The 26,328-nt window shown below is 41.3% G+C and overlaps 2 protein-coding genes across 5 annotated transcripts in view; one reads left to right on the top strand and one right to left on the bottom strand.

Annotated features, from left to right (window-relative positions):
• TAMM41 (TAM41 mitochondrial translocator assembly and maintenance homolog) overlaps positions 1–26,328 on the bottom strand; it is a 52,129-nt gene that overhangs the window by 9,292 nt on the left and 16,509 nt on the right. For 3 of the 4 annotated variants that reach the window (XM_044252980.1, XM_044252983.1, XM_044252982.1), the window contains 3 exons: positions 14,339–14,484; positions 2,981–3,146; positions 1,471–1,533 (listed from right to left, as the gene is read on the bottom strand). In XM_044252980.1, the coding sequence (XP_044108915.1) occupies positions 1,471–1,533; positions 2,981–3,146; positions 14,339–14,484 (375 nt within the window). The remainder of the gene's footprint in view (positions 1–1,470; positions 1,534–2,980; positions 3,147–14,338; positions 14,485–26,328) is intronic. The other variant, XM_044252981.1, reaches the window with a different exon arrangement.
• Positions 5,545–6,674, top strand: LOC122909200 (L-lactate dehydrogenase A chain-like). Its single transcript, XM_044252984.1, has one exon. The coding sequence runs from the start codon at positions 5,621–5,623 to the stop codon at positions 6,617–6,619; it is 999 nt and encodes a 332-aa protein (XP_044108919.1). The 5' UTR covers positions 5,545–5,620; the 3' UTR covers positions 6,620–6,674.

Raw genomic sequence — 26,328 nt, 5'->3', positions numbered from 1 at the left:
ATAATTGGAACAATGATATCAAAATTCTTATTTTTTTAAAAGATTTTATTTATTTATTTGACAGAGAGATCACAAGTAGGCAGAGAAGCAGGCAGAGAGAGAGGAGGAAGCAGGCTCCTTGCTGAGCAGAGAGCCAGACGTAGGGCTTGATTCCAGGACCCTGGGATCATGACCTGAGCCGAAGGCAGAGGCTTTAACCCACTGAGCCACCCAGGCACCCCATGGTATCAAAATTCTTAAAGAAATTATTTCTAATCTATCTCCAGCTTAAATGTCCATTATCTGTAAGGATTAGCTAACGAGATTTCTAGTTATACACAGTCTCCCGATTTGCCTCCCTGCACCCTTACTCAGGAAGTTATTGGAGGCATGCTTCATCAAAATACAAGTATACACCACAAAAGTAAAAGACACAAGAGATGGGAAGATAGGGGATCCCTCCCAAAAGACAGGGGAAGACAATCTCCGTGGGAAAATAAAGTTGTGCAGGGAAGGAAAAGCGTATGATACGGCTCACCTATGAATCACAGTAAGAGAGTCATACATTGTAAATGCTGACAAATGGCTTCACCGAAGGTGCACACCAACTACCGAGGACTGAGGGATGGGAGGGGTGAGCATGTGTGGCCCGGTGGGTACAAGAGCTGAATTCTAATCTGCCACAGTGAGAAGTCCACAGATGATGCCAACAACCGAAAAGGAGAGAAGCGGCAGTACACACCTACTATTTAGCAAACTCGAAGTGGAAATAAAACCAATCCACTAGGAGAGTTAGCAGCAGTTGTCTCTGGAGAAAATGCAGGGGTCGGGGGTTGTGTGGAAGGGCAAGGTACTGCTGCTTTGATAACGATCTGCACATGTGACTTCCATAAATCCTAAAATGAGGGGATAACCTGCACACAAGGAGTTATTCGGAAAACTGAGAGGGGCAGTAAGGCTTCCAACAGTACCTCACATGGTTTTGACTGTTTCAGACTGATGACAGTGCTGTTTTGCCAGTCCGTACACCAGTGCTATGTCCTAGTTCATGACCGTCATAATTTAGCACTTCAGAAGTACTTGCAGGATACAGATACAGCTTTACATTTTAATCAGGAATGCTGAGACCTTTGATCCAACAGGTACATTAAGCCTAGATCTTCAAGAAGGAAATGATTTTACTTTGCAAATAACTAATGTCTCTAAGACGATGTTTTTAGGTGTTGGTTCAGAGGCTCTTCCCTGTCCCCTCCCTTGAAAGAGAGCTCTTATAACCCAGGACTCGGCCCAGGTAACACATACAGGAGACGAGGGTAGCAAATGGTGATAGGAGCTTTGTATAGAAATATGTACATTTGTGTTATAGGCCTTTTCACGCTTTATGTGTAGATTTTTACCTGTAACCTTCATTACATTGTGAATTAAATGTAAGTCTTGTCAAAAACAGAAACAAAAAACGAAAAACAACCATGGATTTTTGGAAGTTCTTACCAGCAGTGAAAATGCCTTTGGTGCTCTGTTTCATACTAGAAGGTCTCACAATTGCTGAAAGCCCTGTGAGAGAAAACCAACAAAGATGCAAAAAACCCCAGATGTTAGTCATCTTAAAACCTAAAACATAACATAAAACCTAAAACAAAATACTCTTTCCAGTTATCTATAACACCAGCAAATCCAGCTCTGCCCTGGTGTCACAGAATGACAATGGAAGGGGTATCAGGATTGAGGGCCAGGAGATCAGAGCTGCCAGCTGTGTCATCGACCAGCTGTGTCACCGACCAGCTGTGGGAGCTCAGAAAATGCCTGGTCCCCTCTGCGCCTGGGCCTCCTCACCTTAATTAAAACAGGAGGTAGATTAAATCAACCTCGAAGCTCATTTTATGACTTTTAAATCTGGTTAAGGCTGCTGGTTCTCAACCCCAAGATCTGAAATGATTAGAAAGAACCCAAAGTTTCCATCTAGGAGCTTTCATTCCTCAGTCCTCCATCCTCTCACAAAGGCAGAGGAGATCATATCGTGACAGAATCATGTTAAAATGGAAACAAACAATGTGCCTCCTCACTTATCTTCAGAAATAGGTACCTGGGAACCTAGACGCATGCCCTGATAGCCTGGGGCAGGTCCCCGGCAGAATGCATCACTGGGTAGGGTATCTAAGCCAGTAGCTTGCATCCTTGAGGAGCTCTAGAAATATTTACTCAATAAAACAGGAGAATGTGCTCATCTGGAGAAGGGAGTCATTTTTAGTCATGATTATTTCTTTACGGACAGCCCTTGTAAACACCTCAAAGGGAAGCAGGTCTCTGAAGATAAGATTTTTGGGTAAACAGGAGCACCTGGGTGGCTGGCTCGGTTGTTAAGCGTCTGCCTTTGGCTCACCAGCATCCTGGGATAGAGCCCCACATCAGGTTCCCTGCTCCTCGGGAAGCCTGATTCTCCCTCTCCCTCTTCCCCTGCTTGTATTCCCTCTCTCACTCTGTCAAATAAATAAATAAAATATTTAAAAAAAAAAAAAGATTTTTGGGTAAACATTGAGAAGGTCCCAGGGTAATATGTGGAACATGGGCCATGTCAGAGGGAACTGACGAAACACATGATGAGACACACTGAACAGGAGTCAGCTGGTGAAAGCTGTATTCCTGATGTTATAAAAGCACTAAAAATGTCACCAGTCTCCTTCCTTCTCAGACCACCATGAAGGACATGGAGGAGTCTTTGGAAAAACTTCTAGAAGTTATGTTCTTAGAACCAAAACAAATATTGTTTTCTCCTTTGACAGTGATTTAGGATCCAGGAATCTGAAAACAGAAGTACTTTCACCACCCTACTTCAAACAAATGACAATTTAGATTTGGAAAAACCCCAGACTATTAGTGCTTTCTTCTTCCCTGAGACAATCTGTCTCACCCGGAAAGGAAGAATAAAGAATACATTTCAGTCACAGAGTTTGCTTTTTTACCCATGGCCAGCATTTCCTTAACATCAAATCCAGAAACATACCTAGTCGCACCACTTCTCCACAGTCAGGATCATGAGCAACTTGCAATAAAGTTTCTTCCACATCTCTGTTCTTTCCAGGAGGGTCCATAATATGATTAATTTGTTGCTGTAAGGTTTTGGGCAATGTCATTAGCTGAGTGAATTGTCCTTCTGGGCTTTTATCTATCTAAGGGGGGGAAAAAAGATAATGTCTATGCAAAGTTCTTTGAATTTTATAAAGTTTCAATGACACATGGCTTCTCTTTCAAGTCACATAAACATACACTGAACCTATTCCCTAGGGCAGCACACTAAGGAGACTTGCTCCTTTCTGACACTGAATGCACAAGAGTTCACATGCTAAGTTCCTTCAAAGAAGTCAACTCCTTTCCTATAATGTTCCATTTTTACATGAAAAAAGTATAGAAGCTTCTATCAACGATCAATTTCTGTCTCTCAGTTTTGAAGTTTCTATGGGTCTTATATCCAGCAGCTGAAGGAACTGAGGCTGCTACTAACATTCACTGAGGCTCAGCAAATCCAGGTACTCACTCTCTCCCATTTTAAACACAGGGGCACTGAGTGGCACAACCAGGGTCCTACCGCCACTGCGAGAGAGCCACCTCTAACCTCGTGCCTCCTGCCTTCTGGGCCTTTTTATTCACCAGGCCGTATTTCATTAACTGTAGGAATAAACTGAAGACAAGGACTAAGTTTATTTGCTTTCAACCTTCTGGCACATAGTAGGTAGTCAAAAACCCTAGCTGAGTAAGGAATGAGTAAGTGCATCAATAAAACTTAGTTTTCGTTATTTCTTAAGGAGGATTAAATTACACCAGTGCTTTCTTTTCTTTTTTTTTTTTAAAGATTTTATTTATTTATTTGACAGAGAGAGATCACAAGTAGGCAGAGAGGCAGGCACAAGAAAGAGGAGGAAGCAGGCTTCCTGCTGAGCAGAGAGCCCGATGCGGAACTCGATCCCAGAACCCTGAGATCATGACCTGAGCCGAAGGCAGCAGCTTAACCCACTGAGCCACCCAGGCGCCCACACCAGTGGTTTCTGTGCCCCACATATTCCAAGGACATCAAATTAAAAGATAAATACAGAAATAAAACATACAAACTACACATCAGACTTTACTTTGAATCCAAATTTAGCCACAGAGCCAAGGCCACACCTAGCTTCCCTAACTCCTAGTCTAATATACTTTACTTCATGGAACTAAGTTTTTACAAAATCATGTAGACACTGCCTGCCTGTCAATGTGAGAACCAGTAGCACTGCCCTTAACGGCTCATCCCATTATTTTTCAGGTAAGAATCTGTCTTGTATTCTTTCACCAAATGTTTAGGTTTTAACTTGGACTAAGAGGAGAGTAAGAAAAAATGAGACAAATGAATGTATTACATTTTAGATCCAGATTTTCTAGATATGACTATCTTATTAACACTTAGTTTCACTTAGTCTACTACTTTTTTTCATATAACAAGTATTTGTTGAGTATTAATGTCTGGATTTTCCAGTTTTCTATAAAATTCATGCAAAGAAGAGCAAAGTTCTATTATCCAGTGGCTCCAGTAAAGGTTTTTTTTTAAAAAAAATTCATATTTATCATTAAAATGATTCTAAATCCAAAGAATTGTACTCTATTTAGATTTGTTTCAATAAATGACAGAAATGTGGATATTATGGGGCACCTGGGTGGCTCAGCGGGTTAAGCCGCTGCCTTCAGCTCAGGTCATGATCTCAGGGTCCTGGGATCAAGCCCCTGCATTGGGCTCTCTGCTCAGCAGGGAGCCTGCTCCCCCTCCCCCCCGCCACCCCGCCTGCTGCTCTCTGCCTACTTGTGATCTCTCTCTGTCAAGTAAATAAATAAAATCTTTTTTAAAAATGTGGCTATTATTGTAAAATATATTAGAAATAAACATTTATGGACTCATACATTGGGGCTAAGAATTGAGATTAGTAAAAAGGATCTTATATTTCTGTAAGGCTTTATCTATGAATTTCAGAGATACCAAAATGGCTTGAGTAATATCAAGAGTTAAAAAATAGTATTTGCCACTGCTTTCTCTTGAGGAAAAGAATGCACTGGAATTTTTGCTTGAAAGACAGAACATTAGGTGACATTTTCAAATAAATTGCTAAATTCTGTGTAAGTATCCTCTTTGATTCTCATTAAAACATGGAAGTGAAAGCATTTAGTTAAATCGTGAGAGTCAGTAAATAAAGGAGAAGAATTTGAAAAAAAATCGTGGAAGTCAAACTGCATTTTAAAAGCAGATAAGAAAAGGCCACACACTGTATGGTTCCATTTATACAAAGTGTCCAGAATAGACAAATTCATAGAGGCAGAAAACAGATTAGTGGTCGCCTGTGGGGTGGGGAAGATAGAAACTACAAATGGATGTGGGATTTCTTTCTCAAGTGATGGAAATGTTGTAAAATTAGACTGTAGTGGTAGTTGCACAACTTTGTTGAATATGCTAAAAAACACTGAATTTTATAGTATGTGAATTACATCTCAATAAAGCTGATGTTTTAAAAAAGCACATGTGGGTGTCGGAGCCGCTGCCGCCAAGTCTGGATCCAGTCTCGCACGCCGCTGACGCTCGCCCTCCCGACGTGCACTCCCGATTCCTTTTGGTTCTAAGTCCAAAATGGCAACTCTCAAAGACCAGCTGATACAGAATCTTCTTAAGGAAGAACATGTCCCCCAAAATAAGATTACAGTTGTTGGGGTTGGTGCTGTTGGCATGGCTTGTGCCATCAGTATCTTAATGAAGGACTTGGCCGATGAACTTGCTCTTGTTGATGTCATGGAAGACAAACTGAAGGGAGAGATGATGGATCTCCAGCATGGAAGCCTTTTCCTTAGAACACCAAAAATTGTCTCTGGCAAAGACTATAATGTGACTGCAAACTCCAAGTTGGTTATTATCACAGCTGGGGCACGTCAGCAAGAGGGAGAAAGCCGTCTTAATTTGGTCCAGCGTAACGTGAACATCTTTAAGTTCATCATTCCTAATGTTGTCAAATACAGCCCAAACTGCAAGTTGCTTGTTGTTTCCAATCCAGTGGATATCTTGACCTATGTGGCTTGGAAGATAAGTGGCTTTCCCAAAAACCGTGTTATTGGAAGTGGTTGCAATCTGGATTCAGCCCGGTTCCGTTACCTAATGGGGGAAAGGCTGGGAGTTCACCCGTTAAGCTGTCACGGGTGGATCCTCGGGGAGCATGGAGACTCCAGTGTGCCTGTATGGAGTGGAGTAAACATTGCTGGTGTGTCTCTGAAGAATCTGCACCCTGACTTAGGCACTGATGCAGATAAGGAACAGTGGAAAGAGGTTCACAAACAGGTGGTTGACAGTGCCTATGAGGTGATCAAACTGAAAGGCTACACTTCCTGGGCCATTGGACTGTCTGTGGCAGATTTGGCAGAAAGTATAATGAAGAATCTTAGGCAGGTGCATCCAATTTCCACCATGATTAAGGGTCTCTATGGAATAAAAGATGATGTCTTCCTTAGTGTTCCTTGCATCTTGGGACAGAATGGAATTTCAGATGTTGTGAAGGTGACTCTAACTCCTGAGGAAGAGGCCCGTTTGAAGAAGAGTGCAGATACACTCTGGGGGATCCAAAAGGAGCTGCAGTTTTAAAGTTTTCTAATGTACCACTTCACTGACAGGGTTTTAGTTGGAGGTTGTGTACATTGTCCTTATTATCTGATCTGTTACTTAAATAATATCAAAATGGCCTAAAGAAAAAACATCAGTCTCCTAAATTTCTAAATACGAATGGTTCAGCAAATCCTACAGCTATACCCTAGCGCTGGATGATAGCTGCCTTTATAGTCCTAAATGGGTTCATCTCAGAGGCACCACTGCCAACACTGCATATGCAGCAGGTGCTTTTCAAACCAGATGTGTATTTCCTGTGTGTTCTAGGACTTGTGGTTCCTTCACCCAACACGTCTAGTCCATCTTTTCCAGTCAGTCACATCCTGGGCTCCAGTGTACAAATTCATTATTGCACGTATCGTGAGTAACTGTTCCAAAGGCTTACTTCATGTACCATGTATGTCAGAATATAGTGTACATTGCCATATAATGTAAAAAGACCATACAACCAACTAAGTGTTGTACCAATTAAAATACCAAATAAAATTTGAACAGTGACTTTTTTTTGAAAAAAAAAAAAAAAAAAAAAAAAAAGCACATGTGGTCACAGGATACTGGATGCTGCATTATACCACACAGATCCTGGCTTAAGGGCCAAGGTATCCACTCTACTAGCTGCTGGTAAAGTTGGCTGACTCCCTCTCTTAGAGTCCCTCCCAGACTTGTCCTCAGCCAAAGGGAGGGCTTGGACCCAATGACTGGACAATGCAGTAGTACAAAGGCCTGGCCTCTTTGCCCCAAGATGGGACAACCAGGAAAGGCCACCTAGTTCCACAGTGCCATCGTAGGATCAGATGACGGCTTGTTTCAAATCAGCTCAATCCTGATCCTACACAATAGGTACCAGGAGTGGGCCTAATGCGCACACTCTGTGTTGGTATTTTAGAGCTGTCATACTAAGGAAGGCCAACTGGAAGCCTCTGAAGCTGCCATTTTACCTCTTATGCAAGACAGTGATTACAAAAACAACAACAACAAACACCATATCTCAGGAGGAACGGCAGAGTATCAGTGTTATCTGTATACCTAAAGGATACAGGGGTGTGATGCTTGATTTTGTGTCACTTGGCTAGGCTATTGTGCTTAGGTGCTTGGTCAAACATTAGTCCAGATGTTATTATAAGAGTATTTTTAAAGATATAATTAATATTTAAGTCAGCAGACTCTGAATAAAGCAGATTTCCCTCTATAATGCAGGAAGGCCTCATTTAATCAGCCAAAGACCTTAAGAAAAAAAACTAAAGTCTCCAAGGAAGAAGGAATTCTACCTCTAGATTGCCCTGACTTAAAACTACAACATACTCTTCCCTGGGTCTCCAGCCTGCTGGCATGCTCTGTACATTTCAAACTCATTGGTCTCCACAATTTAATTCCTTAAAATAAATCTCTTTATATATATATCCTACTGGCTCAGTTTCTTTGGAGAACTCTGACTAATACAAAGGCTAATGGTCTCCATCATACTTCCTTTAAGGCTGGCCTTCACAAAATCCAAATGTGTTCTGGAAGATTACAGCAGACTACCACAACTCAACCAAGTGGAAGTCCCAGTTCCATCTGCTGTGCCAGATGCAGTAAATCTATTAGAGCAAGTCAAAAGAACTGCAGGTATCTGGATGGGGCCAAAACTAGGGAATGCACTCTTTTCCATCTTTATTTGGAAGGAGGATCAGAAGCAGCTGGCATTCACGAGACAGACAATAGTATATCTATGTTTGCCTCAGGGCATTCTCTGTTGTAAGATCCCCCAAGGAAACCAGACTGTGTGGCCATTCCGTGTAATCTTGGGCTGACCCACTTCATCAATGCTTTGCTGCTGCTGTTACCTGGTAAGCAACAGATGCAAGTACATTGGAGTGCCTGGTAGATAAATGCACTCCAGGGGGTAGAAGATAAACCCGATGATGTTTCAGGAGTCTACCATATCAACGAAAAGTTTGGTGGTCAAGTGGTCTGATGCATGCTGGGACATCCTCTCCAAAGTAAAGATGGACTTTGTGCATCCTGCACCTCTTACTGCTAAGACTGAAGCATGATGCTTGATAAGCCTCTTCAGGTTTTGGAGGCAGCAGATTCCACACTTGACTGTAATGTTCAGACCCACTTATGAAGTGGTATAAAAGGATGCCAGTTGTGTGGGCTCAGAGCAGAAAAGAGCTCTACAACAGATCCAGGCAGCAGAGCAAGCAGACCCTCACTTGGGCCATACACTCCATATACACTCCATAATGCTAAAGGTATCTTTGGTATAAAAAGAAGCCACAGGGGCACCTGGGTGGCTCAGTGGGTTAAGCCTCTGCCTTCGGCTCAGGTCGTGATCTCAAGAGTTCTGGGATTGAGCCCTACATTGGGCTCTCTCTCAGCGGGGAGCTTGTTCCCCCCCACCCCTGCCCTCTGCCTACTTGTGATCTCTGTCTGTCAAATAAATAAATAAAAATCTTAAAAAAAAAAGAAAAGAAAAAAGAAGTCACAGGAAGCTTGTGGTAGGCTCTCAGTAGGAGAATCACAATGTAGACTGCTAGGGTTCTGGAGATGGTCATGCCCTCTGGAGTGAAGAACAATACATCATTTGAAATCAGCTCCCAGATATGAGACCCTTCTAACCGTGGAGCAATAAAAGACCATGCATCAAGAACCGCCCATCATGAACTGAGATCTCTCATATTCACCAACTGTTAAGTTCAGGCAGGCCCAACAGTAATCCACTGTAAGATAGAAGAGGTACACCAGCATTCAACATAAGTAAGACCAAAGGGCATGAGTTAAACTGCACACGCAGGAAACCCGGGCCCCATACCATCGACTATGCACTGTTGCACCAGTGCATGCCATCCTATTTCTCCACTGTTTCATGCATATGGCTACGTGGAGGTTCCCTTATGACTAGCATGTGGTGGATAAAGGATGAGTTTGCTCCAGGGATGACTTGGCCTGGTATGAACAAGCAAGCCAAAACTGATGCATTACAGCCTCACTCAGGGGCAGCCCTGAAAGACACTAATGAGGGGAAATCCTCCCAAATGGGTATGCTTCAGGTAGTGCACCTGGCCATCCACTTTACATGGACAAAGTGGCCCTGAGTAAGAATATACAAAGACCCATGGGAGTGAAGCATGGTTCACTGGTTGGCTAGACCTGAAAGGAAAAATACTGGAAGACTAAAGACGAAAAACTGAGGAGAAGAGGTATGTGGATGGATGTACAGGAGGCATGCACAAAGTGTGAAGATCTTTGTATTTTGCTAAAGTCCACGAGAAAGTATCTTTCACAGAAGAATCAACAATAACCAAAAGAACAATTCAGCCAGTTAATTCAATAGCCTCTGGCACAATGGCTTAAAGGAGTAGCCATTGTGGCAGGGAACAAGGTTCTGCCTAGTCCAAGACTGACTTAGCTACTGCTGTTGTTAAAGTCTATCCTGACAGCAACAGAAGCCAAAACTGAGAACCTGATAATAAGACCATCTCTTGAGACTAACCAGCCATTTGGTGGACGTTAACTACATTGGACACCTTCCATCTGGGAAGGGGCAGTAATTCATCTTAACTGGAAGTTACACATGTTCTGAACATGGGTTTGCCCTTCCTGCCTACAGGACCTGGCCAATACCATGACAAGGCCTACAGGATGCCTGCTTCACCAACATGGTTGTACCATGGAACATCACGTATGGCACTCATTTTAGAGCAAAAGAGGTACAGAGGTACAGCAACGGGCACAGGACCATGCCTCCACTATAACTACCATATACTTCACCAAAGCCGCCAGACTGATAGAGCAGTTCCCAAAAAGAGGAAATCTGGGGCCCATACAGCAAAGAATTATCTAGCCCCAAATGCTAATAGTTCTATCATTAAAAAATCCTGACAGAGCAATGAAGAACAGGTGAGCCAGCAGCTTGGCGATGATACCCGGTGAGAATGGGGTGCAGTACACATCCTAAATTAATGCCTGTTACAGAGTACCTCATTCCCAACCAGTAGAATGCATAGGTCTGGGAACCAAGGGATGGAAGAGGTAGCCTTGCTTCCCATTGTTCCCAGTGACCCACTCAGAAAATGTGTGCCTTCTATGCCTATGACTTCAAGACTTTAAACTTAAAGGTATGACTGCCACCCACTCTCTTCAGATCCCATGCCAAAAGTCCAGCAGACACAGAAAGGAGTCACCACAGTGGCAGAAGTAATTGATCCTGATCATCTGAGGTAAAGCTGCTGGTGCACAACTCTCAGCACCCCTTGGCCAATTTTGATGGTAAAGGGAAAGGGCAGCAATCGTAGCCTGAAATGGGGAAGGTGACCGGGTCTCAGATGCCTTAGGGATGAGGGTCTGAGCCACCTCGTCTAGCCCAGCACAAGTGCTAGATAAGGGTGAGGGGAGTTTGGAATGTGTAGTACGGGAAGGAGCAGGGGGGTGTCAGTGACAACCTCAGTAGTGCTGGGAACTGTAGTTTGGTCCATAAATCTTACTCTTGTAAGCTTCCCCAGGATAAGAGATCAATTAGGACTTAGATCATGCAGGCTTTCACAGGCCATAGTGAGGAATTTGGAAGTATCTTCAGGGTTAAAGAAAATTCCCAGCCCTTTTCCCTTGCTCAGTTTCCCAAAAGTTGGCAGCTAGGCAATCTTTTCTGATTCCAAACCAGGGAGTAGATGATGTCTCTGGAGAAATCCTACAGATTCTGACAGTAAGAGAAATAGAAACAATGTAGAGAAGAAGATAAAACTTCAAAAATTATAGTGAAGACCACTAAAGGGGTGATAAAAGATAATGCATTTGGAAAACAAAAACAGGATGCTATAAGAAAAAAAGAACAAAGGAAATTAAAAATTTAATAGCGGCGCTAGAAGATCAATTTGAAAAATTCTTCTGGAAAGGAGAACAAAAACCCCAAAGAAAAAGGAAGGAGAAAAGAAAAATTAAAAAGATCAAACCAGGAGGTCTGACAACCAGCTAACAGAAATTCCAGAAAGAGCAAAGTAAGAAAATGGATATGAAGAAATTATTATAGAAGTAACAAAATTTCTTAGAATTGGAGCTCAAGAGTTTTCAGATTGAAAAGGCTCATGAAGTGCCAGAATAATAGTGAAAAACACATATACAAAGACAAATCATCATGAAATTTAAGACTAGAAAAAGGGAAAGGAGCCTAAACACTATCTGAGCGCTAAAAAGGTTGTATCCAAAGGACAGGCAATCTGAAAGTCACTGGACTTTTTTTTAACACAACACTTAGAAACCAGAAGAAGGATGCTGTGACTTAAAAAGTCTGAGGGAAAAATTATTTCCAACCTAGAATGTAATACGTACCCCAAACTATCAATCAGTGCAAGAGTAGAATATGCAGAGGTACATGGTCTCAAAAAATTTACCTTCCTTGCAACCTATGGTAGAGAGGTATTAAAAGGTATATTTCACCAAAATTAAAGCGTAATCATGAAAAAAGAAGACAAAAAATGCAGAAAACCAAAACCTAGGAAAGGAGAGAAGGCGGAAAGAACACTCAGGGTGATAATGAAAAGATGGTCCAGGAGAAGAGCTGTGCCACACGGACAGGGCACACGGAGCTCCAGGAAGAAACACCCTCAAGAAAAACAAGAAACAGAAAATACCTGATGTGTTGGTCTATGATGAGAGAAGCTATACAGATCTGTAAGAAGGTATCAATTAGTGACAGGTATTAAAAAAATTAAGCAAATGAAGAAAATGAGACAATTATTAACTCCAAGAAAAACACATTTGCACACGAAAGAAGATTTCATAGTAGTGTATCCCAGCAATGAAGAAAAAGTAAGTTTCACAATAATGTAAATAGAAAACATTAACTTAACCAAAAATTATGAAATAACTGTATGGGGAGCAAGAGGGAATGAGGTGGGAAGGGAAGTGTGTGCATGCGAGTGTGTACCCGTTGATGGGAGTGACAAAAGGGAGTAAAAAAATCTTCATCTGGGCGCCTGGGTGGCTCAGTGGGTTAAGCCGCTGCCTTCGGCTCAGGTCATGATCTCAGGGTCCTGGGATCGAGTCCCGCATCGGGCTCTCTGCTCAGCGGGGAGCCTGCTTCCTCCTCTCTCTCTCTGCCTGCCTCTCTGCCTACTTGTGGTCTCTCTCTGTCAAATAAATAAATAAAATCTTAAAAAAAAAAAAATCTTCATCTTCCACAGAGGAGGACAAAAATAAAGTATAAAACAGAAAAAAAAAGTCAACAAATAATAGTGACATCATATTGTTTAGAAACACGGAGGTAAACATTGGACCGCTAACGAGATGAAAGCAGTTGCCTCTGGGAAGAAGCACTGTGAAGCAGGAAGGTGCCAAGTAGGGAACTGCTACTTTTTGTTATAAACCTTGAGGTCCCATTTGGTTTTTAAACCATGTGCGTGCATTACTTTGAGAAAAGTAAAAAGTTTAAAAAACTTGCAAAATTCTGGCCATTTCATGTTACTCTCTCTTTTAAAAAAAAAATACTTCCTTTTTTTTTCAAGGTTCCCTTTCAGTTGTAAAAGTTCCATTAATTCTATATTTAATATAATATTAGTTGCCCCTAGGGGCGCCTGGGTGGCTCAGTGGGTTAAGCTGCTGCTTTCAGCTCAGGTCATGGTCTCAGGGTCCTGGGATCAAGTCCTGCATTGGGCTCTCTGCCGGGCAGGGAGCCTGCTTCCCTCTCTCTCTCTCTGCCTACTTGTGGTCTCTGTCTGTCAAATAAATAAATAAAATCTTAAAAAAAAAAAATTAGTTGCCCCTATTATTTGGAAGAGGAAGAGCATTAAAATGCAGTGTTCTTTGTGCTAAACATAAAAAATAATTCTGTGGTCTCTAGAGTTTTAAAAAATCTTAAATTCAAATTACTTTCCTCAAAGGAAGAGTACTTTAATATTTACTTTCAAATATTTAGTAATATAATTTTTGGGGGTGCCTCAATCGGTTAACGTCTGTCTTTGGTTTAGGTCATGATTCCAGAGTCCCAGAATCGAGCCCTGCATCAGGCTCCCTGCTCAGCAGGGACTCTGATTCTCCCTCTGCCCTTTGCCCTGCTTGTGCTCTCACTCTCAAATAAATAAATACAATCTTTAAAATATATACATATATAATTTTTAAAGATACTCGGGAATAAAGTTTCATTTGATGTATCAAAAGGAAAGCCAAGATATAATAAACCCAACGAGTGAGGAAAACAATAAGCATCAGAAAAATATATGTAAGTGAGAGCCCATTTACATAAAACCAAACCAAACAAAAAAAAGACCAAACTCATACATGTGTATATGTACAAATAAATACAAAAATGCACACAAAAAGAGATCTGGGAGAATATATGCTGAACTGTCAGTAAGGTTACGTCTGGGGAGGCAAGTGGGTTTGGGAATGAAGAATCTGAGAATTTATTTTCACTCGTTTTTGACTGGTAATCAGTACACATAGTAAGAATTTCAAATGGCAAAAAAGATATACATGGTAAAGACAGGTCCTTTCCCACATCAGCCCCTGTTCCCTTTCCCAAAGGTGGCCTCTTATTACTTGTCTCTTACGCTACCTTTGGCATTATTCCAAATACATGGACTAGTATGTTTACATATGAAACCTACCTTTTATGAACTGTAAATGTTATCACACTAATCATATTGCTCTAACCCTTCTTCCTCTTAAAATAGCTCTTGCCTTAGAAACAATACAAATTATTTCTCATATACAGTTTACCTCCAATCTGCCGTGCTGGATCTTATACACCACTTGGGGATTCTCCTGTAGTATGTTGCCATAGAGCTCACGAAAGTGGGCTATGTTGGGCTTCACAATATTCAACACTTTTGTCTTATCCTCTCCAACCACCATCCGAAAGTCACCTGGTTAAAACAAATGGAAAAACAAATTTTCCATTGAGAGTCCACATCCTGACCTACAAAACTACAGCCCCATATTCATCCTATGCTAGTTCAAGATGGTGGCATCCCACATTCAAATCATTTGCTTTTCCTCTTTAAAACTGTGAATAATACATTACCCAAGAAATGCAGGCACTTGTTCAGGGGCAAACAGAGCCTCTCAAATCATAAAGCCCTTTATTCTGGTTAAAATGCAGTTACCTAAGTACAAAAGGTAATCACCATTGAGAAGCTGATTTGTTTTTGTTTTTCCAACGCAGATGCACCTATACTTATAATCTTCCATCCTGTGAGCAAAATTCTGTGACCAATCATTGAGCTGGTGGCTGTGTGTCACCTTGGATGTGTCCTTGCTACTGCTTACTTGGCTTGAACCTCTTTGGTGTGTTTGTGCAAGGGCTTTGAGGTACTTTATGAATATAAAGAACTTTATCTATCATATTTGATAAGAACAAGAGCAGCGAGCATTAAGAGTCCTAGCCACTGGGTGGCTCAATGGGTTAAGCCTCTGCCTTCAGCTCAGGTCATGGTCTCAGGGTCCTGGGATCAAGCCCTGCATCTGGCTCACTGCTCAGCAGGGAGCCTGCTTCCCCCCACCCCCATCTCCCCTGCCTGCTTGTGATCTCTGTCTGTCAAATAAATAAATAAAATCTTAAAAAAAAAAAAAAAAAAAGAAGTCCATATTCTTAAAAAAAAAAAAGATTCCTAGTAAGAGGTTTACATTTAAGATGAAATTCTTGAAAGCAGATACCGTGTTTTACATCGCAAGTGGTGAGAAATGAGGAATGTTACACTTGCCTGTGGGATGAATTGAGCTGCAGAATAAACAGTTCTGAAAGACAAAGAGCCAATTCTGACACAAATTTGAGGTGCCCTGGCCTGCTTATGCCATTGACAGTTACAGGCAAGATGCAGAGGAAAAAAGATAAGGAAATGTGAAAACTTGAGGGAAGCCCTACTGGGCCAATCCATGTTCAAAACAGGCTGGGTGCATGTGAGGGCCTCCCAGGTGAAGGCTGGTAAGAGCACGGTGATGAAACCTTCCTGACAGGTAGAAAGTCATCTGGGAAAACAGTGAGGTAGTAAGAGTAGGCAGGTACCCCGGGTGCTAACAAATTCCTAGGCATCAGGTGACAGTGTAATTCATCATCTGAATAGGTCGCTTTTGAGGGTGAAGTGGGCGTGATGGATAATCGTACCAGGATAAGTAAAAACTGGGCAAACCCAAACATATGGTTACTCTTGCCAATTCATTTTCTCGGGGGGTAGGGTGGGCAGGAGAGGAGGGAATAACTGAAATTATTATGTATCACAACAGATATTACTAGACCAAACTATCGCTTTGTTCTAGAAAAAATACCGATACCCAATACTATGTACTTCAGTAAGGAATAAAGTATGGTGGGTTTTAAGGGTTCAGAGGACCAACTTAAACCACAATTTCGTGGAAAGCAGCTGCGGACTACAAGCTTTAGGAAAACAAACATAAAAACAGCCTCTGCAATCCAACTTTTGTGACATGAGGTCTGTTCAGGGCAGTGAGCAGAAGAGAGTTCCAGTTGTAACAAGCTGCCCCAGTATGGGCAAACTTATTTTTTCACTATCATTTTATTTTATTTTAAAGAAGATTTTATTTATTTGAGAGAGAATGTGAGACAGAGAGAAATCAGAGCAGGCAGGAAGGGCAGAGGGAGAAGCAGGCTCCCTGCTGAGCAGCGAGCCTGATGTGGGGCTCAATCCCCAGACCCAGGGAGCATGGCCTGAGCCAAAGGCAGATGATTAACTACTGAGCCACCCAGGCATCTCTTTTCACTACATTTTGAAGGGAAAGAGAGTTACACAGTTAAATCCTGGGGTACTGAGGGTGTAGAGAAATTGGTCCCTTTACATAATACCATTGAGATCCTAAACTGGTAAAATCCTTTGGAAAGCAGTGGATGAAACAACTCCATCTCTATAGAGTAGTCCTAAAGGAACAGACCCAGAGTTCCGGAGGTAATGTTTGCTGAGCACCTGGTAAGAGCCAGGCACTGATGCAAGTGCTTTGCTGTATTCCTTCATTTAATCCACACATCCCTGTCCTCTCAGATACCTATTCTATCCCCATTTAGCATCAGGGCAACAAAGACAGAGATGAAGTCACAGGCCTGAGACTTCCCAGTAAGTAAATGAATACACTGCATACATACAACTGTTTTTTTTGTTTTTAAAGATTTTATTTATTTGACAGATAGAGATCACAAGCAGGCAGAGAGGCAGACAGAGAGAGAAGAGGAAGCAGGCTCCCTGCAGAGCAGACAGCCCAATGTGGGGCTCGATCCCAGGACCCTGGGATCATGACCTGAGCCGAAGGCAGTGGCTTAACCCACTGAGCCACCCAGGTGCCCCCATACAACTGTTCTTGAGGCACTATTTATAATACTGAAACACTGGAAGCAGCCCAAATGTCCAACAACAGGGGAATGGATAAGTTACAATGGTACTGCCATATCCTACCACAAAACAGTGTGCAACCATTAAACATTATAATAACCATACATAGCAAGATGGAAAGTGATCATATAATAGTAAGAAACTAAGAAAACAAAAGTACAACAAGAAAACAACTTGGTACAAAAAGAGGAAAAATGAGACAAAAAGATGACATAAAAATGTTTTTACTCTAAAAAGTACACATTTATTGTGGCTTTTTGGGGGCATGCACGCTTTATACTGTTAACTTGTTTAGTCCTGGCAAAGCCTCCTAAAGAAGGCACTAAGTATTCCCAATTTTATAGATGAGGAGATTGACGTGCAAAGGTACAGCCACCTCTTGATATCAGGGCAGTGACATTTTAGGTGACTAGTACAACTGTACTTTGCAGTTGTCCTCCATTTCTCTCACTTCCATAATGCTGGCATATTACTTCTGCATTTTTAAATAGATGCATGGGGTGCAAAGACGTGCTAACTTGGCAAATGTGCATGGAGAGGCAGCTGGGTTAACTTTCAATCGTGTAAATCCTTAGGCTTTTATTTAGAGCCTATAAATGGATTCTATCAATCTTGGAAGGGAAAAAAATGTCATCCAACTCTGAAACCAATGTGGCTGGCTCTGAAGTGAAAGATCAGTTCCAATCACCGTTGAATTCTAAACATGTGTGTTGTTTTGTTTTTTTTTTTTCTTGTACATTCAACAAGGAGTTCTTACATTTTAGATAGTAAGTTTCTAATAGTGGCTGTATTTTACCAAAATGTAAAACAAACTAATCCAAAATCTACCCTAAAGAGCATCTGCATGTCATGATTAAAGGGCCTGGAAAATACTCTGGACTCTATGAGAACAAGGACTGGGGTGTATTCATCCCTGTATCTCCATCTCCTTGTGCACTGCCTGGCACATGGAAGGCACATCAATAAACGTCTGCTGAATTGAATTTCTCCAACTGCTGTGCAGCAGAACTAGCTCAGCCACAGGGAACAGCAAGCAAATGGGCTTACTACCCATTTCTTCTGAACAAAATGAATAAAATTGTGGGCACAGCATGACCCAGCATTTTGATCATAAGAATCAATTTTTCTTACCTCAAGAGATGTTTGCAACAAAACACAGGGATTGAGAAAAACCGACTGCTGACTTTTATTTTATACCTCTACTGGTAAGTTTAACTCTTGACTGCTCAAGCCAGAAAACTGCCAGTCTAATAACAATGGGTAACCAAAAGGATGATTTCTCTTCGACTTTGAAATGAAATAAACCCAGAGGCTTGTAAAGCATCTGTGGTCGGCCTGCTCTGTGATTCCAGCATGCTACCAATGGCCAGGGGCCTTATTATGAATATAGGGATGTAAGGGGCTGCACTGCCCAGTGGAAAGACCCTGACTTTCAAGTCTGGCAGTGTTCTAGGGTGATTGGAGATTAACCCTTCTGAGTCAGTTTTCTTATCTGTAAAATGGCTATAATCATCACACTGACCTCACTAGGTTATTTATTATTATTATTTTTAAAAGATTTTATTTATTTATTTGACAGACAGAGATCACAAGTAGACAGAGAGGCAGGCAGAGAGAGAGAAGGAAGCAGGCTCCCTACTGAGCAGAGAGCCCGATGTGGGGCTAGATCCAAGGGCCCTAAGAATCATGACCTGAGCTGAAGGCAGAGGCTTTAACCCACGAGCCACCCAGGCACCCCTATTTTTCATTATTTTTTAAAAAGATTTTATTTATTTATTTGGCAGAGAGAGAGAGAGACAGTGAGAGAGGGAACGTAAGCAGGGAAAGTGGGAGAGGGAGAAGCATGCTCCCTACCGAGCAGAGAGCCTAATATGGGGCTAGATCCCAGGACCCTGGGATTATGACCTGGGCCAAAGGTAGACACTTAACAACTGGGCCACCCAGGTGCCCAGGTTATTTTTAGATTTAAATGAGTTAAGGCAGTAGCAAATGCTTTGTAAGTAGTAAAGCAGATAGTACTGTTGCTATGATATGCATATGGGATGTGGAAAGGACAGCAGGGTAGAGGAAGCCCTAAGTCTTTGAAAATAAAAACTGGCTAACTTTTTTCCTCTTAAACTCATTGTAATACTGCTGTTATTTCAGTTCAGTAAATATCTGGGTGGCTAGTAAGTACTAGGAGCTGTGCCAGATATTGGAGATATAAAGATCTTTGCCCTACCTGAAGCAGGAAGTGCTATGAAAACAGGTCTTTTCAGTGTGGATTACAGAAGTGGGGATTTCTTATGTGGTAGTGTTTAAGAACAGTAGCCCAAACTGGATGTTGATATGGCTGAGTAATAGTCATTTAAAAAAATATTTATTTACTTATTTGAGAGAGAGAGAGAGAAGGTGCACACACAGGCCAGGGGGAAGGGGCAGTGGGACAGAAACTCAAGCTGACTCCATGCTGAGCTCAGAGCCTGATGTGGATCTCGCAATCCCAAGGTCATGACATGAGCCAAAATTAGAAGTCAGATGCTCAACCAACTGAGACTTCTAGGGGCCCCAAATAATATTCATTTTTTAAAAGATTTTACTCATTTATTTGAGAGAGAGAAAACAAGAGCAGAGGGAGGAACAGAAGACAGAAGGAGAGGGAGAAGCAGACCCCTTGCTGAACAGGAAGCCTGTCGTGGGACTCAGTCCCAGGACCCTGAGATCATGACTTGAGCCAAAGGCAGATGCTTAACCAACTGAGCCACCCAGGTGGCCCCAATATTCATTTTATAACAGGTTATTTTTTAAAGATATAATTTATATACCACACAATTCAACCATGTAAAATATATAATTCAATTTTTTAAAGTATTTTTAGTATATATTAAAGGGTTATGCAACCATCTAATTTTAGAACATTTTGGCCTCCCAAAAAGAAACCCTGTACCCATTAGCAGCCACTCTCTGTCTCCCTCCATCCTTCCATTCCCAGTCCTAGACAAAGACTAATCTACTTGCCTTTAGATTTCCTTATTCTGGACATTTTATATAAATGGAATTGTACAATAAGTGGTCTTTTATGACTTAGCATTATGTTTTCAAAGTTCACCACATTGTAGCATGTATCAATATTCATTCCTGTTTATGGCTAAATAATATTCCATTGGATGGATGTACCACATTTTAAAAAAGATTTTACTTTTTTATTAGAGAGATCACAAGTAGGCAGAGAGGCAGGCAGAGAGAGAGGAGGAAGCAGACTCCCCGCCAAGCAGAGAGCCCAACATGGGGCTTGATCCCAGAACCTTGAGATCATGATGTGAGCGGAAGGCAGAGGCTTAATCCACTGAGCCATCCAGGTACCCATATGTACCACATTTTTTTAATCGACTCCTCACCTGATAGACATTTGGGTTGTTCCCACTTTTTGGCTATTTATTCTGAATAAAGCTATGATGAACATCTGTGTAAAGGTTTTTGTGTATATATGTGTTCTCATTTCTCTTGGGTAGATACTTAAGAGCAGAATTGCTGGGCTATATGATAACTCTATGTTTAATATCTTCAGAACAGCCGAACTATTTTTCCAAAGCATCTTCACCCTTTTACAATCCTATCAATGATGCATGAGAGTTTCAATTTCTCTGCATCCTTGTCAACATTTGTTCTTGTCTTTCAATTATAGTCATTGTACTGGGTACGAAGCACCATTTCTGGGGTTTTAACTGGCATTTCTCTAATGATTAATGATGTTGAGCATCTTTTTAAGTGCTTACTTGCTATTTGTCTACTTTCTTTGAAAACCTGTCTATTCAAGTCCTTTGCCTATTTTAATATTGGGTTATTTGTCTTTTTATTGCATTCCAAGAATTCTTTATATATTCTGGTGTTATTCCTGATCAGATATACAATTTGTAAATCTCTTCTCCCAAGCTATTGGTTGCCTTTTCACTTTCTGGAGGGTATTGTTTACAGCACAAAAGTTTAATTTTCATACAGTTTTCCCATTTATCTATTTTTTTCTTTGTTGCTTGTGCTTTTGGTATATATCTAAGAAACCCCTGCCTAACCCAAAGTCACTCTGCTAAAAGCTTTCGACTTTTAGATCTTACATTTGACTCTTCTATACATGATCCATTTTGAGTTTATTTTGTGAATAGTATGAGAAAAGGGCCCAAAGTCATTCTTCTGTATGTGGACAATACAATACTTCTTTAAACACAGATAACTAGGACAGTATTTCTAGGAGGCAGTCTACTGCACCATTCAAAATATATTCCCCCAAATATCTCCATGGCTGCAGAAAAGACACCATATCATACCACTTGCATGTGGAAGACAATGAGATAAGAATAAATAGCTTTGGGGTACCTGAGTGACCCAGTCAGTTAAGCATCTGACTTTAGCTCAGGTCATGATCTCAGGATCCCTGAGTAGAGCGCAAGGTCAGGCTCCCTGCTTCTCCCTTTCCTTTTGCCCCTCCCCCTATTTTGCACCCTCTTTCTCTCTCTCAGATAAATAAAATCTTTTTAAAAAAAGGAATAAACAGCTGATGCACACGGTGATATAAATTTGAATTACCTTTTCTTTTCCACACTTTAGCGAACACAAAATAGATCAGTGTAGTAAGGGAAGGGGAGAAATCAGGTTGACAATACTGGTTCAAGAAGGAACCAATATTACAGTCATCCATCCATTCATTCATTACATATTTACTAAACACCTAGAATGTGTCAGGTACCACTCTAAGGACAAAATAAGACAAACATTTCTGCCCTTTACATTCTAGTAGTGGAACAAAGACCAAAGACAAACCAACTAACGAACAAATAAAATAATCAGTATTTCAGACAGTGCTGTGAAGAGAACACAAGCAGAGAAAGATGACAGGGTAGGGGCAGGGGAGCGGCTGGGGGAGGGAGATAAGTCACCCAGGGACCTGGGAGAAGCCTGTCCCAGGCATGGACCAGGACCACCACAATACACCATTTGTAGAAGAGCAAAGGGTTCTAGAACCAGACCCCCTGTGTTTATGTCCTAGCTTGGTACTCATAAGCTACCTAACCCAAGGCAAGCTACTTAGCTTCTCTAGGCTTCAGTATCCTCAAATATAAAATGGAAGCAGTAACAGTAGGTAGCTTATAAGATTCAGGAATTAAATGCATTAATACACATAATACAGAACAATATCTGACACATAGTAAGTAATCCATAAACATTAGGTATTATTGATGATTAATATCCCTTCTGGAGTACTCAGAAATTAACCAGTGACTGAGTATAGAGGTCCAACTGAGGCTTCAGCAAAAGCTCAAGCTTGCCAAGCATAGAGAAATATGCTTCCAAATTACTTAGTCTATCTCTAATAGTCAAGTAATCCAATGGCACCGTTTGCAAGGTTTCAGATATTTCGACTCTCGTGCAATAAATCTTAATAGCTCTCCAGAGAAGAAGTTTCTTTACTGGCTTTTACTAGGATCCAGAAATGAGGATGTTTACTCATACTTCAGAGGGCTGGCACCCAGTTCTAATTTTTTTTTCTCCAAGAATCACTCAACTGGCAACTTCCTCACTTTGTCTTATTCCTAGAAGTAGCTGAGCTTGTGTTCAGACAATCTGGCAGTGAAAGAAACCCATTCTCTCTCTTACACAAGAGTGCTTGAAGGTGTTTTTCACTCCGTAAGGACAGGAAAGGACCAAACAAATCCATCTGATCTAAGTGGATTCTAATGCCTGCTAATTTTTGTCAACATGTAACAAGTTTTGTAATTCTTTTAACTAACAACAAAACTCTGTTTTGGAGAACACATCCCAGGAAGTTAGTGACCCCCTCTCCCCCATTTCCCTACCAAAGTAATTTCTCCAAAGTGATTCACAGCTGTGGCATTAATAAAACAATGGTAAGTGGAGCCAACCTGAGTGTCCATCTATCACTGAATGGGCAAATAATGGTGTATCAACCTAATAAAAAACTGTGTGGCCAGGAATACTATGTTAACAGAAATAAATAATGATAGCAATAATTTTCTAAGCACCAACTATCAAAGAGGTATGATGTTAGGAACTTTTTTCTGTATTATCTCACTGAAATAACAGGACAGTTATTCTGTTTTATAGATAAGAAACGGGCTCCAAAAGGTTCAAGCACCTCTGCAAAGCCAGTATTCAAACTAAGGTTTGACAGTGGTCTTTCCCTTTCTTTTGTTTATTACATTTTATTACATCAAGGGGCTGTGTGAGTACAATCACGTATCCAAAATGACAATGATAACACTTACTGAGCCTTTACCAAAAGCCAGCCACTGTGTTAAGCACTTTACATGTATGATTGCATTTAATCTATATAAAACCCTTCTTTAAAGATGAAGAAAACTGAATTACAAGGAGCTAAGAAACTTGCCTGAAGACAAAAAATAAAAAATACAGCCAGGTTTTGAACCCAGATCTCTGACTCTAGAGCCCCAGTTTTTAAATACTTCCCTAATTCTGCCTCCCATGAGTAGAATGTTTAAAAAAAAAAAAAAGCAGCATGGTACAAAATAAGATACTTAATTTAAGAAGTTAAGGGCTGAATGTCAATTCTTCTCATAAGAATTTGTGCACTTTGCTGAGATGCTACTCTAATTCAAGGCCTCATCACCACTCACCCTATCAATAGCCAACAAATATGGACAGCGTGCTGTGCCACTTTGTGCCACAGCACTGTTCCAGAGGCCGAGGACGTGAGGCTGGTTGGACATGGGCACAGTCCTAACTAGACCCCTCTCTGCCTAGACAGCTCTCATGTGGGCTCTCCTCGTGGGTCCTTATCCATTGGTGCTCAGTTCAAATGTCACCTTCCACCAAAGCCTCCCCTGGTTATAAGCCACATTAGCTTTCCTCCCCTATTCTAGCACTGCCATGAGTTTGCTGTCTGACTTTTCAACTGGAATGAAAGCTCCAAAATGTCAGGGACGATGCCCGCCTGATTTACTTCCTTCATGCACAGAGGTTAGAGAGTGCTTGGCATAGGAGACTCTTGTCCTTATTTGCTCAATGAGTAAGGCCCTTCCCTGTTTTTAGTCTCTCTCCCTCCTGAACAGTGCTGGCAAAACGATCTTTCTACAGCAACAAATCTCATGCCATCTCACAATGTCTGGAACTTCCTGTGGTTCCCAGGTGTGTACGGGATATCAAATTCCAGTCTCATTTGACTTTGTATTCATTGCCTTATCTGGCCTGGCCGGGGCCTAACCTCTTCTCCAAAATACCTGAGAAGCAATGAAGATAAATGGTGAAGAGCATGGGCTACAATTCCAGCTCCACCACCCATGAACCTACCAGAAAGATCTGGGCCTCCGTTTCTTCATCTTAAAACAGGGCAATAAATGAGCATGCAAATCAAAAGAAGACTGCAAAGATTAAACTAGTTATTAGATCAGAAATATTGAGAGTTGTTCCTGGCACATAACAATAAGTGCTATTTTTTCCTGTTATGAGGCATGGACTTCAGTCACATCAATCTATTCCTTCTTCCCTAAATAAGCCGTCTTCTTTCACACTCCCTGCCTTATTCTATATGTGTTGTTTTTTAAGTCTATCACTGACTCACTATGACTACATGTTTATTAATGTGAAGTTCTTTAGAGCAGAAATTATAGCTTTAAGTCTTCATGAGGTATGGGATGCTGATTCATTTGATAAATGTTAAACTAGGATTATGTAAAATTAGTCATTTTAATAGTTTGTACTTACATGAGAAAGGTCAAGGTGACCCTTTAAAGCTCATTTGGTTTTCCTTTTCTGTTTACTTAAATGCTGACTTCTAAGAATAACCGAAGGATTAGAAAGCTTTCTCCTCCCCTATTCTGCAGGCTCTCATCTTCCACCTACTCCTTTCTCACCATCATTTACAACAATAATGTCATCAATACCGACCCCCCAAGCCAGTCAAAGTGATCCTTAAATACTGTTATTACTACTACTAGTAATACAGAGAGATCTTGCCTCTGCTAGTAACTACTGGCAGGAGCTTGTCCAATAACATGGAGAGATGCTGTTTCCTGTTTCCCTATCCTTACCCCATTCCAGGGAGAAATGCTGATCTATGCAGGTTAGGAGCAACATAGAAAATAAATGTCAAAGTTGTAAATAAAAATGAAACTGGTGAGTTAATTTGTAGTCTGGAATATTCTGGGGGCCCTGGGAGGTTTGCCGACAGGATAGAATCCAATTAGTTCAAGGATATTGGGTTCTCAGAAATCAAGGAAGAAAAGCTTGCTTTTCAACACATGGCCTGGGGCAGGTCTCACACCCATGAAAGGTATCTACCTGTAGGGCCTAGATCCTTCCCCATCCTCACTATTCTACTCTAATTTCATTATTTTATGGAGTAGGTAACCATAAATTATACAGTGTCCTGGCTTAGGAATATCATATACTGTTGTCTTGGTGGAAAAATATGTTCCCAGTTCTAAACAACTGGCTGATAGACTGCTTTTTGGAAAATGTCTCATTTATAAACTGGGGACTGCACAGGTTTGGAATCAGTTCCCTCTAGAGAGGATGTGCCAAGTATTGTGTCCTAAGCTTTGCAGTAAAAAGAAGCCAACCTCAGCAAAATGAGTAATGTAGGATCCTTGGCCAAATTCTCAGATCCAAATCTGGGTTAAGCAATAAATAATATAATGGCAAGGGAGCAAGAGGAGACAAGATGAGAAATGGGAGAAACTAGAAGCTGAGAAAGCCAGAATCAGGCGCACCAAGGTTAGGACCTGCCCCTTAGGAAGCAGCTCTCCCCATGTGCCCTTCTCCCATCAGCTCAGGGTGGGCTTCCTGCCACTACTAGATCTGGACTCAGACATCACCACTTTAGAGGGCCCTCCCTGCCTATCCAAGGTAAAGGTGACCCTCCTCAGGATTTCTTTTCTTCTCTTTATTACACGTGGTGCTCTTTAAAATGGCCTTTCTGCTTCTTTACCACCTGCCTCTGCCTAAGGGAACACGAACTCCACGAGGAGTCTTACTCATGTCAGGCTCACCAGTGTATATCCAGGGCCTAGCATAGTGTGTGGCACATGGAAGGCACACAGGAAATATTTATTAACTAACAGGGTTATGGTGTGAGAATTCAATGATCAATTTATCTATATATCTATGCCCCCGGACCTACTGATTTTTTAATCTTTCTACTTAACCCCCTCCCCACCTACTATGTCTGGTATAGCACTGCTACACACCAGTCCTTCATAAAAATTATAAAAGAAGCAAAACAGACAATGATACTGTTATGAGTCAGCAAGAACTCACTGAACACTTTGTACATGTCTCACAGTATAGGAGAAACCAGGAATATAAAACACGGCCCATCCAGGAGGCAAAACAGAATCAGCTGAAGACTGATAGCAGCTTGCA

The sequence above is a fragment of the Neovison vison genome, chromosome 6 (assembly GCF_020171115.1).
Source record: "Neovison vison isolate M4711 chromosome 6, ASM_NN_V1, whole genome shotgun sequence".
Lineage (NCBI taxonomy): Eukaryota > Metazoa > Chordata > Mammalia > Carnivora > Mustelidae > Neogale > Neogale vison.
The sequence above is the reverse complement of the archived record's forward strand: the minus strand, read 5'-3'. Positions and strand labels throughout refer to the sequence as shown.

Bases quoted from the DNA above. Each gene is read 5' to 3' on its own strand.
- LOC122909200 (XM_044252984.1), top strand. From the start codon at position 5,621: ATGGCAACTCTCAAAGACCAGCTGATACAGAATCTTCTTAAGGAAGAA.